The sequence below is a fragment of the Phyllostomus hastatus genome, unplaced genomic scaffold (assembly GCF_019186645.2).
Source record: "Phyllostomus hastatus isolate PE091 unplaced genomic scaffold, TTU_PhHast_1.1 phas_scaffold_93, whole genome shotgun sequence".
Lineage (NCBI taxonomy): Eukaryota > Metazoa > Chordata > Mammalia > Chiroptera > Phyllostomidae > Phyllostomus > Phyllostomus hastatus.
In genome coordinates, this window is record NW_025334042.1 from 45,678,373 (window position 1) to 45,692,088 (window position 13,716).

General features: G+C 42.6%; 1 protein-coding gene across 1 annotated transcript in view; it reads right to left on the bottom strand.

Annotated features, from left to right (window-relative positions):
- The window catches only part of BORCS5 (BLOC-1 related complex subunit 5), a 73,906-nt gene that overhangs the window by 15,088 nt on the left and 45,102 nt on the right, over window positions 1–13,716 (bottom strand). The window contains exon 3 of the mRNA XM_045829566.1: window positions 10,748–10,905. Within this exon, the coding sequence (XP_045685522.1) occupies window positions 10,748–10,905 (158 nt within the window). The remainder of the gene's footprint in view (window positions 1–10,747; window positions 10,906–13,716) is intronic.

A 13,716-nucleotide genomic window follows, 5' to 3' on the forward strand; every position in this document is an offset into this window, starting at 1 on the left:
CAGACAGGAGATCCCTACTATTAGGAGGAGGTGATAACAATGATGATGATGACGACGACGACGACGATGATGACAATGATACTAAGAGACTATCTGGGTATCTCAGTTGACGCCGGAGTCTGTGCTCCTAACAGTGAGCAGGGCAACCTCTCCTGACACGAGAGCCTGTTCTCAAGTATCCAGAGGTTCACAGCATCACCCATGCAGAGAGCTGAAGTGACAGCTCATCTTCACTACATGAGTTCATCCAGCTAACACTTCCTGAGCACCAGGGGAGAAATGAGGCAGGAGACCCCCTGTAAACAAGGGGAACCAAGAATGTGTTGTGTACGTGCTGTTGGCACGTGGCACGTGCTGATGGGAGTGCCGAATTCATCAGGCAGCTAGGGGATCCGATTCTAGTAGGAGAGAGCACAGCAGAGGCCACGGAGCAGGAGTGGGGAGCAGGAGTGGAGACCAGGGAGCTGTCTGAACTTAGTGGATTTTGGAGAAGATAATGATGATTATTACAAGATGGAAAAGCAAGTGAGTGGCTGGTTATACAGACTCTGGTCTCAGAAAGGGTGAAAGAGAGAGTGGAGAGTGGTGAGGTAACTTAGGCTACAGGAAGAAATCACTGCTGAATCTTTGCTGTAACTGTGCCACAAAAACTTCTGCAGATTAACATCACCTCCTCCTTGGTCTTGCTGCATTTGAAATAAATAGCTTTTACTCCCTAAAATAACTGTACATTCCTACAGAGTGCTTGCCCATTCATTATCCCACTTGCTCAGAGTACACCTTGGCTACCACCTTAACTTCCTGCATGAGCCATCCCTAGTAATGGCTTGATACAACCTTAGACAAGGGATCTGTTCTCCACTCACGTGTAGAATGAGCACTGAGGAAGGGGTACACCTGAAGTCTTATAACATTAAAGTGCAGCCTGTTGGGATGGGCAGAAAAAGTTCACTGTTGCCTCGAGCCCAAGGAACTCATCCTTGAGAAATCCCTTGGGAATTCTTGGCACCTAAAAGAGTTAGAGACTTTTTTTAAAAGAATATCAATCTGAAAGTGTCCTCCCAACTAACAAGAGAGATAGCAAATAAGTCCCTAGTCCAAAATACCCAGTTGAGTATGGCAATGACTAGCTTGTTAATAATGCATAGACCCTTGGGTACTGTGATAGTTATTGGTTCAAATACTGGATACATTTTGGGTATAGACAGAGACTGAGCGAGAGTCTCTGGGCTTGCTCTGTACGAACACTAGTCAGCAGGTCTTTGTATTCGAAGTTCCTTTCTAGCAAAGCCTTCCTGGCCCGCCCTACCTAAGCTTTCCGCCCCACTGACATTTCAAGTCCCCTTTCTTGCTTTATATTTTTATTCTTAGCACTTGTATTACATGCTATATATTATACTTCATTGCCTTGTTTATTGCCTGTTTTGCCAGTGGAACGGAAGGTCTATGAGGAAAGGATTCTGTTTCGTTCAGTGACGCATCCTCAGCACCTAGAGCAGAGCCTGGCACACAGCTGAATGGGTTCATAAATGAGACAGACACGTAAAGGCACATGCACACACAGTTCTGAAAGCCTATTGTTATCCCAGTGAGTCAAAAATTACAGTGCTGTGTCCTGGTTTTTTCTCTTAATGTTAAAAGCTTAATGGTTTTCTTAGTATCACTTGGTTTTCATTGATGAGAGGATTTAAAAGGAGTGCAATTTACCATGGAACCTTGCACCACCTAGTCTTAATATCCAAGTTGGGCTACACGTGCACTTTAGGAATGTAAGTTTAAGGATAACACAGATGCTCAGAATGTAGCTCCAATTTTAGTATGACCCTGGGCACACATGTAGACAACATTTCCCAGCCTCCTTTGTAGTTGGCCATGTGACGGAGTTCTAGCAAAGTGATGTACAATACTTACCCCTTTGGCCCCTAAGAACCTCCATCTGTGCTATTTCACTCCTTTCCCCTTCCAGCAACTGATTCTATCAGCAATGTGGCCCCTGGGTATGCCAGAACCACAGATGCGAGGGGCCCGGGCCCCTGAGCTTAATGGAGGAGAGTTACCTACTGACCATAAACATCCACCTGGAGCATGAGCAGGAAAGGACCCTGTGTAGTGTTTGAGCCGTCGCACCCTGAGTCTGCTTGTGGGTGCGGCCCAGCCCACCCTACCTAGTGTAGCTCTCATAGCCTTTATTTTTCCAATACAATAAGAAAGCTTATACTGAAATAATGGAAGAATATATTAAATTGTTCATTTAACAAGCATTTATTAAATGTTACTGTATGCCAGGCATTGTTCTCAGGATTGCAGCAATGCTCACACTTGTTAAAATCCCTTGTTTTTCTTCCCTCAAAGAGATAGAGGACAGAATCCCAGCCCTACTTCTGGTTCTATAACCCATGTGCCCTTAAAACCGCTTACTAGCTGCCTTACAGATACCAGTCACTCTGCCACCCCTCACAAGACAGGCGGCTACACGGAGCTTCTTACACTGCCCCCTGCGACAGACTGGAAATGAGCTGGGGAAAGGCGAGGGAACAGGGGCTCCAGTACCTGGCACATGTGGCCAGTACTAGGAAAGCTGGCAGCGCCCGCTGTCTAGGGGCATGTCTGGGGCAGACAAAATGTGGGGGCAGGGGGGATAAGGCTGCTGTTCGCACATACTCACATGTCAGTATACAGAATCTGAATGGCGTTAAATCTCGGAGTAGTCAAATGACTGGGCTTTGCTCATGCCTTCGCCAAAAAACACAAGCCTACATTTCCAAAAGGCAAGTAATGAACTTGATTGGGCCCCCTTCCAGGATTTCTGCCTTTTGGCAGGGCAGTGCTGGTGTAAAGGAAGCGTGGGGCCAGGCCGGAGGAAGTGGTGCACGGCAGCCCTTACAGCCAGACGAACCAGGATAAGCCCAATCCCCCATCGCTGTTTCCTGCCACCCAAGGGACCAGTTGTATTTCTTACCAAAAAGAAAGGTTGCCCAAAGGACAAGAAGGGGGGCGGGGGAGGACACTATAATTATATTGTAAACTCTTAACCCAAAATTTACACCAGGGTCACTTGTAAGATAGAAAGGGAACACAAAACTTTCTTGAAATGCCTTGCCCTCACTATTTCAGTAAAAAAAGAGCCCAACATCTCAATGTTCTCGTGACAATTTGTAGTTTTAAATAAACACTCCCACTCCATTTTATAGTTTGAAGTCAAGCAAGCAGCAACCAATGCCAGGGTATGTCTCAAGGAAGCAACAGCAATCTAACAATGTCATTTAAAGGAGAGTCACAGTGCAAGGTAGCAGGCAAAGGGGAATAGCCTCCCGACCAATGGTTCACAAGAACCAGGCTGTGAACTGAAGGAGATCGGAAGGAGCGCTCACAGCAGTTCAGACACTGCTTCTCTGCAACACTGTGAGCGACAGATTTAACCTTGACCAAGCTCTCCCCCGGGCTCGTGGGAGGAAACATGGTACAGGAAGTCAGGTCAAATACTTGGAAAATGGCTCCAGCTAGGCCTTAAATATTACAGTGCCATCAACAGAGAGAATCCCTGCCTGCTCTGCGCACAGGCCCCTGAACAGTAGCTCACACCTAACACACCAGATGAATGCCTACTGCATGAAAAGGGGTAACTAAAAATGAAACGAAAGATTCCAAAGTAGACATAAGTAGTATGGAAAAGCAGAAGAGAGGACCTGAATCAGCAAGACTCATCTAATACCTTACTCATTAACTAAGAAGAGCATTGGTTGGGCAAGTCCCAAATAAACTCCAAGAACCTTGGTTTCTTTATTTGTGCAATGAAACAACTAAATTAGAGAAACTTACGGGTCTCTTTATAATCCTATGTAATCATGTGGCTTTTTAAGGATTGCAATTCTTTTTCACCTGTTCATCTAAACCTGCCCTTCCATGCTTCACAATAGTTTATGCTAAAATAGCCTGGCTTATGTCCGAGCCGGGGTGGGCTTGGTTGGAATGTCCTCCAGTACACCAAAAAGGTAGTGGGTTTGATTCCCGACCAGGGCACACACCTAGGGTGCAGGTTCGATTCCTAGTCAGGGCGTGTATGAGAGGCACCCAATCAATGTTTCCCTCTCATATCTCTGTCTCTGTCTCTGTCTCTGTTTCTCTCTCTCAAGTCAATGAACGTATCCTTGGATGAGGAACATATATATAATAGCCTCCTTGTCAGTGCACCTAAGAATGAAAACACTGAGACTCCTGGAATCATATCATGAATTTAGTTTCAAGGCCTTTAAGCAAGCACATAACAACTGTAACAAAATAAACCTAGTGGCTGTATCTTAGTTAAGAGGTGTTCTAATTTATTTACACATTGATAGCAACTAGAATGAGGCAGAAATTTGATCTAGGTCAGTGGCAAGGATTCCACTGAATGTCTCAACTATGTCTTCCTGGGGCTATTTGCCACCTCCCTCCTTCCCTCCACCCTCCTCGCCCCTGGGGAAAAGCACCCACATTAGGCGGACACGTGCCTCTTTACCTTTAATTTAACCCAAGTTTCAATGGCAGGTGTTGACAAAGTGACACTTTGTCTGTCTGTCAACTCGAATCCTTAAGTAGAAATATGAGATAATCACAGAAAATTTTGGAAATCATAAGTATGTATCTATAGTCTAGAAGCCAAGAACAAATCATTTGCTGTCATCCCATCTCACATTTCTCATGAACCTTTGTGACGGATACCGGCCAGCAGTATCCATCGCTGCAGATGCTCGTTGAAACACAAGAAAAACATACACACAGACAACCGAGTCCTGTGGGGAAACAGGGACGAAACGGCCACTCTCTCCAGTGGGGAGCACGCCGTTTTCCTGCCCAAGCAGGCTTTTATTAAGAATACAGATACAGTTTGTGGATTACAGTCTGGCAGGGAAGGTCAAACGAATAGGTAGCTTTCAAAGAGGCTGACAGAACTCCCGCTGAGATTTGGGGGGTTTACATTTAAAAAGACTACAGGACTTAAAAGGCTAGTTTCGTTTTCTGCCCATGCCTTCATATTCTAATTCAAGAGCATCCTCCAGCAAGCAGATCTCACAGGATCTTGCATATTCTCTGTTTCAGGTCTAATTACCCCAGGGGTCTGCTGACTCTGGTCTGGACTGCACCACCCGTTATTTCTGCAGGCTTGAGTTGGGCAGAGGAGACAAAGGCAGCCAGGAGACTTGGATTTCTCACAACTAAGAACAAGGACTCAGGATTTGACAAAGCCGAGGGGGCAAGGGTCAATGTTGATCACCCCTTCATTTCCACAGCCCCCTGAGTCTCTTCCCTGAGGCCTCCACATGATCATGCCTGTCTTAAGTGATTCTTCCCTTGGGAAATCTTACCCGTCATTAGCTAACTGATCAAGTATTGGGGGCCAGGCAATAGAACAGGTAGCGTTCATGCCAGGAGAAATAAGTTTTGTCTCCTTAGTGTCTCCTGGTTCGGAGGTCTCTTACTCAGCCTTAGCCACGGGGGGGTTACAGCTTCCTCAAACCAGGCAGGGAGGACCCCAACAAACCTCAATGAGGTGAACACTATTCTCATCCCCATTTAACAGAAGAGGTAACTGAAACTTAGAAGAATTAAGTAACTTGGCCAGTTAGTTAGGGGGGAACCAGGACCTGAACCCAGGCAAGGAGGCTTTGCAGTTTGTACTGAGAACTGCTATGCTAAATCACCCACAAAGACAAGGCAGAGGCATTCCTTCTCGTCTGAGCCCTTGGTGACTCCCAGTGCTCACAACCGTACCACTCTGCAGTGGTCAACTCAACAAATGACCTCCCCTCTTCTTCCAAGAGAACGCACGGGCTCCGCAGGTGTGAGCGACCTGTGCCAGGTGCCCTCTTTTCATAAACTTGCCCACATCCTTTGTTTTCTCTCAAAATAAACAACCCTCCTCTCGTTCCCTCAGGAATCTTGCTCTATGAATCCCCTCTCAATCTTTCATCTTTGATCTCTTCTGTCTCTTCCCCCTTAATCTGTAAACATGCTCAAGTATACCACCTTCAAAAAATAAAAATAAATACAAACGAACCCTCCGTTTATCTTCGCCCACTCTTAGTTCCATAATTAAGGCCACTCTCTCACTCTGTGACCCTGGACAAATGACTTTCTCTAACAGACTTCAATTTCTGTACCTAAATAATGACGGCACTGGACCGGGAGGTCTCCAAATGCCCCTCACTCCAACATTCTGCAGTTGTCAACGCAGAGAAGATTGCTCTGACCAGGTTTAGTTTCTTTACTGTCCCCTGAAGCCCCAGAGTTAATTTTTTTCTAGGACTGCCAAGCTGTTCCCCCAGCCAGCAATGCTCTCTTGTTCTCTCCATTCATTTCCCAAGCCCTGGTCTTCCTTCAAGACCTAGCTTAACTCTCGCCTGCTCCAGGACAGCCTGATCTTTAAACTTAGAGAACTTCAATTGTAGGCCATAACTGAGCACTCTCCATCAGCAGTGCCTTATCTCTCACGTTACTGTTCTGTGTAGCTTTGTTCCCTCACCTAGACAACTCTCGGCATGCAGGGACGCAGTCACATTTCTCCGTAACCCCTAAAGGACCTCGCACTCAGTGGGTCTGCAACAGGGGCTCAGCAGTGTGAGCTGGCCAACTGAGGGGTCGTGATCCTGCAGCCATTGCGGAAACTGGTGGTCAGTGTGTATTACAGCCCTCCCTGAACATGAGGGAAGACCACCTCTGACTTCTACTTCTGTCTCATACACACACTTCTAAAACATGAACTTGTCATTCAAGAGGAGTATCCAAATTTAGCAACAGGAAAGCTTAGCCAACTCCTTGATTTTTCTTTTATTTGAATCACACACGGTTATAGTCATGTTTCCCTTTGACCCAAACTTAAGTGATCACGAGCACTGTAACTTTATAGGCCTCTGGGTGATCCAGGTTCTGCACTTCCACTAACACATATTCGCCATGGTTATTAGGTTCCCTCACTTTTCAATACATACAGCATTATGTTACTTCCTCACTCTGGCAACCAAGCTTCAAGGAAACATCTGGAATAATAGTAGAGTTGGTGTTTGATTAGAACTACATCCTCAGCTTTACTCATTTGGAAATGACTAATTTCAACCTTTGGGTCTGAATTGAGCACAGAGGGAGGTATGCTTCAGGAGTTTGCTAGCACTTTCCCACAGAGACAAGTCGCCAATGCAAACCCTGAAACAGCACTTACCTCCTCCGCCCTAGGAGAACGACTGAGAGACCGCTCCGTATTGTGAGTGCTGTTCAGGGGCTTCCAACAGTCCTGGGTTAACTACTGACGACTCAAGGTGAATCCCTAAGTTCCTTAGACAGAATTTTTCAACTCAGCTGAATTGTTTTAAATGAATGTTCCAGAGCACTGGTTCTCAACATTGGTCACAGGGCACTTTCATAAATACCAATGCTGGGCTTCCTACCCCTCGCCCGCCCCCTTCAAAGATTTCAATCTATCTGGTTCAGAGTGACACCCATACCTTAGTATTTACTTAAATGCAGCTCAGCTGTACTGAATGAATTAAGATACTATTGTTAAGTATTTTAGCTATGATAACGGCATTGTGGCTGAGTTTTTGAAACGGAGTTCTTCATTGGTGGAAAACCTGGTGAAATTCAAACAAGGTCTTGGTTTAGTTAATAGTACTGTACCAGTGTTAATTTCCTGGTTTTGATCTTGGTCCGTGTGGTTCTGTAAGATGCTCCCTTTAGAGGAAGCTGTGTGAAGGATATACAGGAACTCTCTGAATTATTTATGTGCTTTTTCTCTAAGTCTAAAATTGATTCAAATTAAAAAGTCTTTTTAAAAAAGTCTTTTAAAGATACATGCTTAAATATTTATAAATGAAATTATATGCTTGCTTGAGGTTTGCCGTCAAACAGACAGGCTGGGGAAGTGACGGGGAGTACGGATGAAACAGGAGATGATGCCTGGAGCAGGCAGGCACCGAGCACATGACGGTTCCCAGTATTTGTCTACTTCAGCATGCATGTAAAACTTTCCATCATATATACGGGAGGACAAAAGTTCCCAGGTGATTCTGATGCATACTCAGGGCCAAGAAACACTGCTCTGAGTCTTGAAAATGTATAATGAGAACCTCTGTCTTTACTACCTTATTACCAGCTAAAACACTTCATCCAGCTCTTTAAAAATGAGCTGGTCAATCTTTCTGAAGTACTACACTTTCCTAAACTACAAAATGACAGACATAGATTAGAGGATCTCTCAAAAAGAAGATAAGAAGCATTTAAAAGTTGATTTTTTCTAAAATTATCTCTCTAAAAGTTAGTATCATGGTTAATTTCTAGCACAATAGTCAAAAATGGTAAAGCCTTTATGTGTACAAGAGCGTTTTCCAAAAAAGTTTCTTAAAAAATGCTAATTCTATAAGATGTTAATAGATGTTAACTAATATAGGAGTTCTGAGATCAAAAAGCTAGAATACTGCTTATTTTCTTTACTGTAAGATTCCTATGAACTTTTTAAAAATAAGAGAATATGCATGTGACTTTCCAAGGTTGTGATGGATTATGCAAAAAGCTGGAGCTTCCTTACATGGACTAGTTTTGTAGAACTTATATTGGAAAACAGTGCTGTAGATCAGTGGTTTCCAAATCCCAGGTAAGGGAGAATGGCATCAGAATCATTTGGTAAACTTACTAAAACAATGGTTCGCAAAACACTACCTAGACTAGTGCTAGGACAGGGGAACTCGGTATTAAAACAAACAAAAATCCAAGGGATTCTAATGCTTAGTCATGTTTGGGACTTGCAGCTATGCAGATCATAATGCAGTAACCTAGTTCAGACCATTTGAAAGGCCACAGCATTGCCAAACAATACGAAAGGTCATACTGAACAGTCTCTTCCAAATAAGAGACTTCCACGAGAGAACATGTGCAGGACTTTGCACATACTAATTAGAGCTAACACTTGAAATAAGTTAGTCAGAGAAAGACAAATACCATATGATTTCATTTACCTGTGGAATCTAAAGAACAAAATAAATAAACAAAGAAAATAGACTCATATACAGAGAACAGACTGATGGTTGCCAGAGGGAAGGGGAGTTGGGGGACCAGGTGAAAAGGGTAAAGGGATTCAGAGTACAAATTGGTAATTGTAAAGTACAGCATAGGCAATATAGTTAATAATATTGTAATGACTATTTTGGGGGCCAGGTGGGTACTGGAAATAACAGGGAGAACACTTTGTAAAGTATGTGACTGGCTAACCATTATGCTGTACACTTAAAACTGATTCAAAATAATATTGAATATAAATTGTTATTAAAAAGTAAAATTTAAATTAAAGAAAAAAGAGCTAACACTTAACTGAGCAATTTAATCTTCACTCAACCCTTGGGGTAGGTAGTACCATTTAGCCCCATTTTTCAGATGAGGAAACTGAGACCAAGAGAAGTTCAGTAACTTGCCCAAGCAATAAGTGGTGAAACAGGATTCAAACTCCAGACTTGTCTAGCTCCGTGGACTACTCTTTTTCATCGTTATATTTTGCTGTTAGGAAAGAATCCCCCAGGACTTTCAGCCAAGATGGAGGCATAGGTAGATACACTTTGCCTCTTCCCACAACCAAAAGAAGGACAACAACAAATTTAAAAATAAAAAACAACCAAAACTGCCAGAAAATAGAACTGTATGGAAGTCTGACAACCAAGAGTTAAGGAAGAAACATTCCTTCAGACTGGTAGGAGGGGTGGAGACGGTGGCCAGGCTTATTTGAAAAAATAAGGAAGGAAAACTTCCCCAATTTGGTGAAGGAAAAAGACTTCCAAGAAGTCCAGGAAGCTCAGAGTATTCCAAAGAAATTGGACCTGAGGCACATCATAATTACATTACCCAAGATTAAAGGTAAGGAGAGAATCTTAAAAACAGCAAGAGAAAAAGAGACAGTTACCTACAAAGGAGTGCCCATAAGACTGTCAGCTGATTTAAAAAGGAAACTTGCAGGCAAGAAGGGTCTGGAAAGGAGTATTCAAAGTCATGAAAGGCGAGGACCTACATCCAAGATTATGCTAGCCAGCAAAGCTATCATTTAGAATGGATGGGCAGATAAAGTGCTTCCCAGATAAGGTCAAGTTAAAGGAGTTCATCATCACCCAGCCCTTATTATATAAAATGTTAAGGGGACTTAACTAAGAAATAGAAGATGAGCAAAAATATGAACAGCCAAATGACAACAAACTCACAACTATCAACAACTGAACCTAAAAAAAAAAAAAACTAAGCAAACTAGAACCGGAACAGAATCACAGAAATGGAGATCACATGGAGGGTTATCAGTGGGGAGGGGAAGGGGAAAGAATGTGGGAAAAGGTACAGGGAACAAGAAGCATAAATGGTAGGTACAATAGGCACGGGGAGGTTAAGAATAGTATGGGAAATGGAGAAGCCAAAGAACTTATATGTATGACCCATGGACATGAACTAAGAGGGGGAGAATGCTGGTGGGAAGCAGGGTACAGGGTGGAGGGGAATAAGGGGGAAAAATGGGGTAACTGTAATAGCATAATCAATAAAATATACTTTTAAAAAATAAAAATAAAAATAAAAATAAAAATAAAAATAAAAGAAAGAATCCCCCAAAGCAATGAGGCTACATGTCAAAACTTAGGTGGAAAACGACTACTTCACGTAAAGCTCTACTGCCCAGGTAGAAGAGGACTCAGGAGTCACAGGGAATCACAAAAACAAGTCAACAATGTCATTTTCCTACAATACTTACCTCTTTGATTCGTTTAACCAAAGCATTCTGATCAAAAGCAACGGCCTCCGCACACTGGTGGAGGTGATCCTGATATCGGAGGCAGAGCTGTAACACCTGCTGAGAATCCAGTTTCTCCAGTTTGGTGTTGGTTGGGGAAGTCTGGCCACTCAATAGCCCTTTAAAGCAGAAAGAAAGGATGAAATCAAATGAAATAGAAATAACTGTTAATAAACCTAAGAATAAAGTAGCTTAATAATAAGTTTACTATAGACTGGTAAGAGACCTAAATTTAATCTTGTATCTTTTGTTATATGCTAATGACATCATAGCAGCTATCATTTACAGAGCATCTATTATGTGCCAAGCACTGGCAAAGTGCTTCCTGTGCATTGTTATATACTCAATATCACCACAGAAAGTAAGGCATTATTAGCCCCATTTACAGAGGAGTCCATGACACAGAGAGGTTAAGTAACTGCCCTAAAGTCACATAGCCAATAAGTGGTTTTTCCAAGATAGAATTCCTGACCTTGTGCCACTACTTCAAAGCATCAGGAATATAAATCCCTTCTTGATTGAAAATTTGGAATATGTATTTACTTCATTCCTTTTAATAATTAAAATGGCTGTCTGAGAAACTGAAAAAGAAATAAAATGTATAAAGAAACTATTAGGAGGAGATGCAAAAATAAAAAAATTAAGAAGTGAACAGAATATCAGCTGACACACCATAAACTTCATTCTTCATACTTTCTTTCAACAAAAGTTTAGTCATATAACTATTAAATTCCTTTACATTTGCATAGGACATTATATTTTCAAAGCCTTCCATGTAGAATGATCTTACTTTTCTTTAAGGCATATAGAACAGGATAATTATTAGGATTTACAGAAGAAGAAATCAATTAAAGAGGTTAATGACTTCCCCATGGTCACACAGCCAAGTCCTGACTAAGCCCACCAACTTTTGGCCAAGTCCATTCTGTTAAGCCAAAGTTTCATGCAACCTTTTATCTTCTCAAAAATTACTGAGGACCTCAAAGAGCTTTGGTTTATGTAGTTAATATCAATATTCACATGTTAAAAATTAAACTGAGAAAATCCTTAAATACTGATTAAATCTTTTTAAAATGATAATAATCCCATTAAATATTAGCAATTAACATATTTAAAAAATAATTATATTTTCCAAAACAAAAAAGAGGGACACTTGTTTACATTTTTCTAAGTCTTTTTCACATCTGGCTCAATAGAAAACAGCTGGAGTTTCATATACGCATTTAATATGTTGCTTTTTCACATCATGTAACCTCTGGAAAACTCTATTGTACACTTATAAGAGAATGAGTGTAATTAGCAAGTGCCTCAGTATTATTGTGAAAATGATTTTGACTTGAGAGAATCTCTGGCAGGGTCCTGGGGACCTCAGGGATTCCCCCACCACACTCTGAGAAGCACTATGACAGACCATGCTCTACCTCACACCAGCGCCAGTGCCAGCAACTCAGCGCAAGGTACACCAAAATAAACATGACAGTGGGCACATGCTGGGCCTGACCAGGGGGGACCTAGTCAACACCAGAAGTCATCTTGGGAACACTTTCGCATTCCTGCTCCCAACCACCGAAGATGTCCAGCCTTCACTGGTTCTGAGGTATTGGAGCCCACGCCAGGGTTCTTTGGTCCCTAGACAGGCTGTACCATGGGCTACCCAGCAGGCGATCCAGAGAATGCTCAGAGTGCCAGTCACTGCTCTCAGACCCTCATCTGCCTGGCAGAACAGAATGCAGGGCTGGGCGAGCCCCTGCTTTGCCCCCCAACACTCCACTGCCAGCACGAGGTCCCTCAGCTGTCCCACTGCAGATCCCAGCATAAAGAGCCCTGGTACTCCAGTGGACCTGCCCTCCACAGCAGCTTTTGGTGAGGCTGGAATTTGCAGAAATGGGAATTAATTTTTTAATGGAAATTTTTATTGAGATCCTGTGTACAGGATCTTGTGTATCTCTTTACTCAGTTTCCCCCAAAGGTAACATCTTGTAAAACTACAATACAATATCACAACCAGAATACTGACATCAATACAATCCACAGATCTTATTCAGATGTCCCCATTTTATTGCACTTACACTCATTTGTGTGTGTGTGCATGTGTGCAGTCTGTATTTAATTCTTTCCATTTTTCACATGTGCAGGGTCACATGTCCGCCACCACCATCAGATCCCGAGCCATTCCATCACACAAGGATTTCCTGAGCTGTGTCTTATAACCACACCCACCTCCCTCATCATTGCTAGGGGAGCGTCCTTAATCCCGAGCAAACAGTAATCTGTTCACCATTTCTAAAACTTTGTCATTTGAAAAATGTTTTATAAATGGAATAATACAAAGCCCTCACTCTTCCCCTTAAAAAAAATTGGGGGAAGATGGATTTCAAGAAAGCTGCCAGGTCTAGAAGGCACACTAAGGTGTTCAAGTAAAGTTGCCCACCCAACTTCAAAGTAAAAAAAATTACACTTTAAGTCACCCTTAAAAATCACAATTGTGCCCTCTTAATCATCTGAAAACAAAGCCCAGGCTCATGGATCTATTGTCAGAATATGCTTCTTTGGCTCACAGGAATCTGCCTCAAATCCTGCTCTAGATCATAGAAGGAACAACACAGAGAAAAGTGATGGGCCACTTTTTCTACTCTTGAAGTTACAAAGTTATGGCAACTGAGGCAAATTCTAGAAGCAATAAATACAAAGCACTCCCATCTCTCTCAAGCGGCAAGAACCCATCTCCCTCATTTTGATGAATGAATCACCCCTATATCTTCTGATAAAAGGAGGAAAGAGAACAGAATGCTAGATTGAGAGATGGTAAATTGTGTCATTTTAAGGAGACCACAAACCACCAGACTTCAGAATTGTTTTTATTCTGAACACACATTAAGGATTTTTACAAATCTCCTGCTCTCTCACCCCCACCCACCACTTCCTATGTC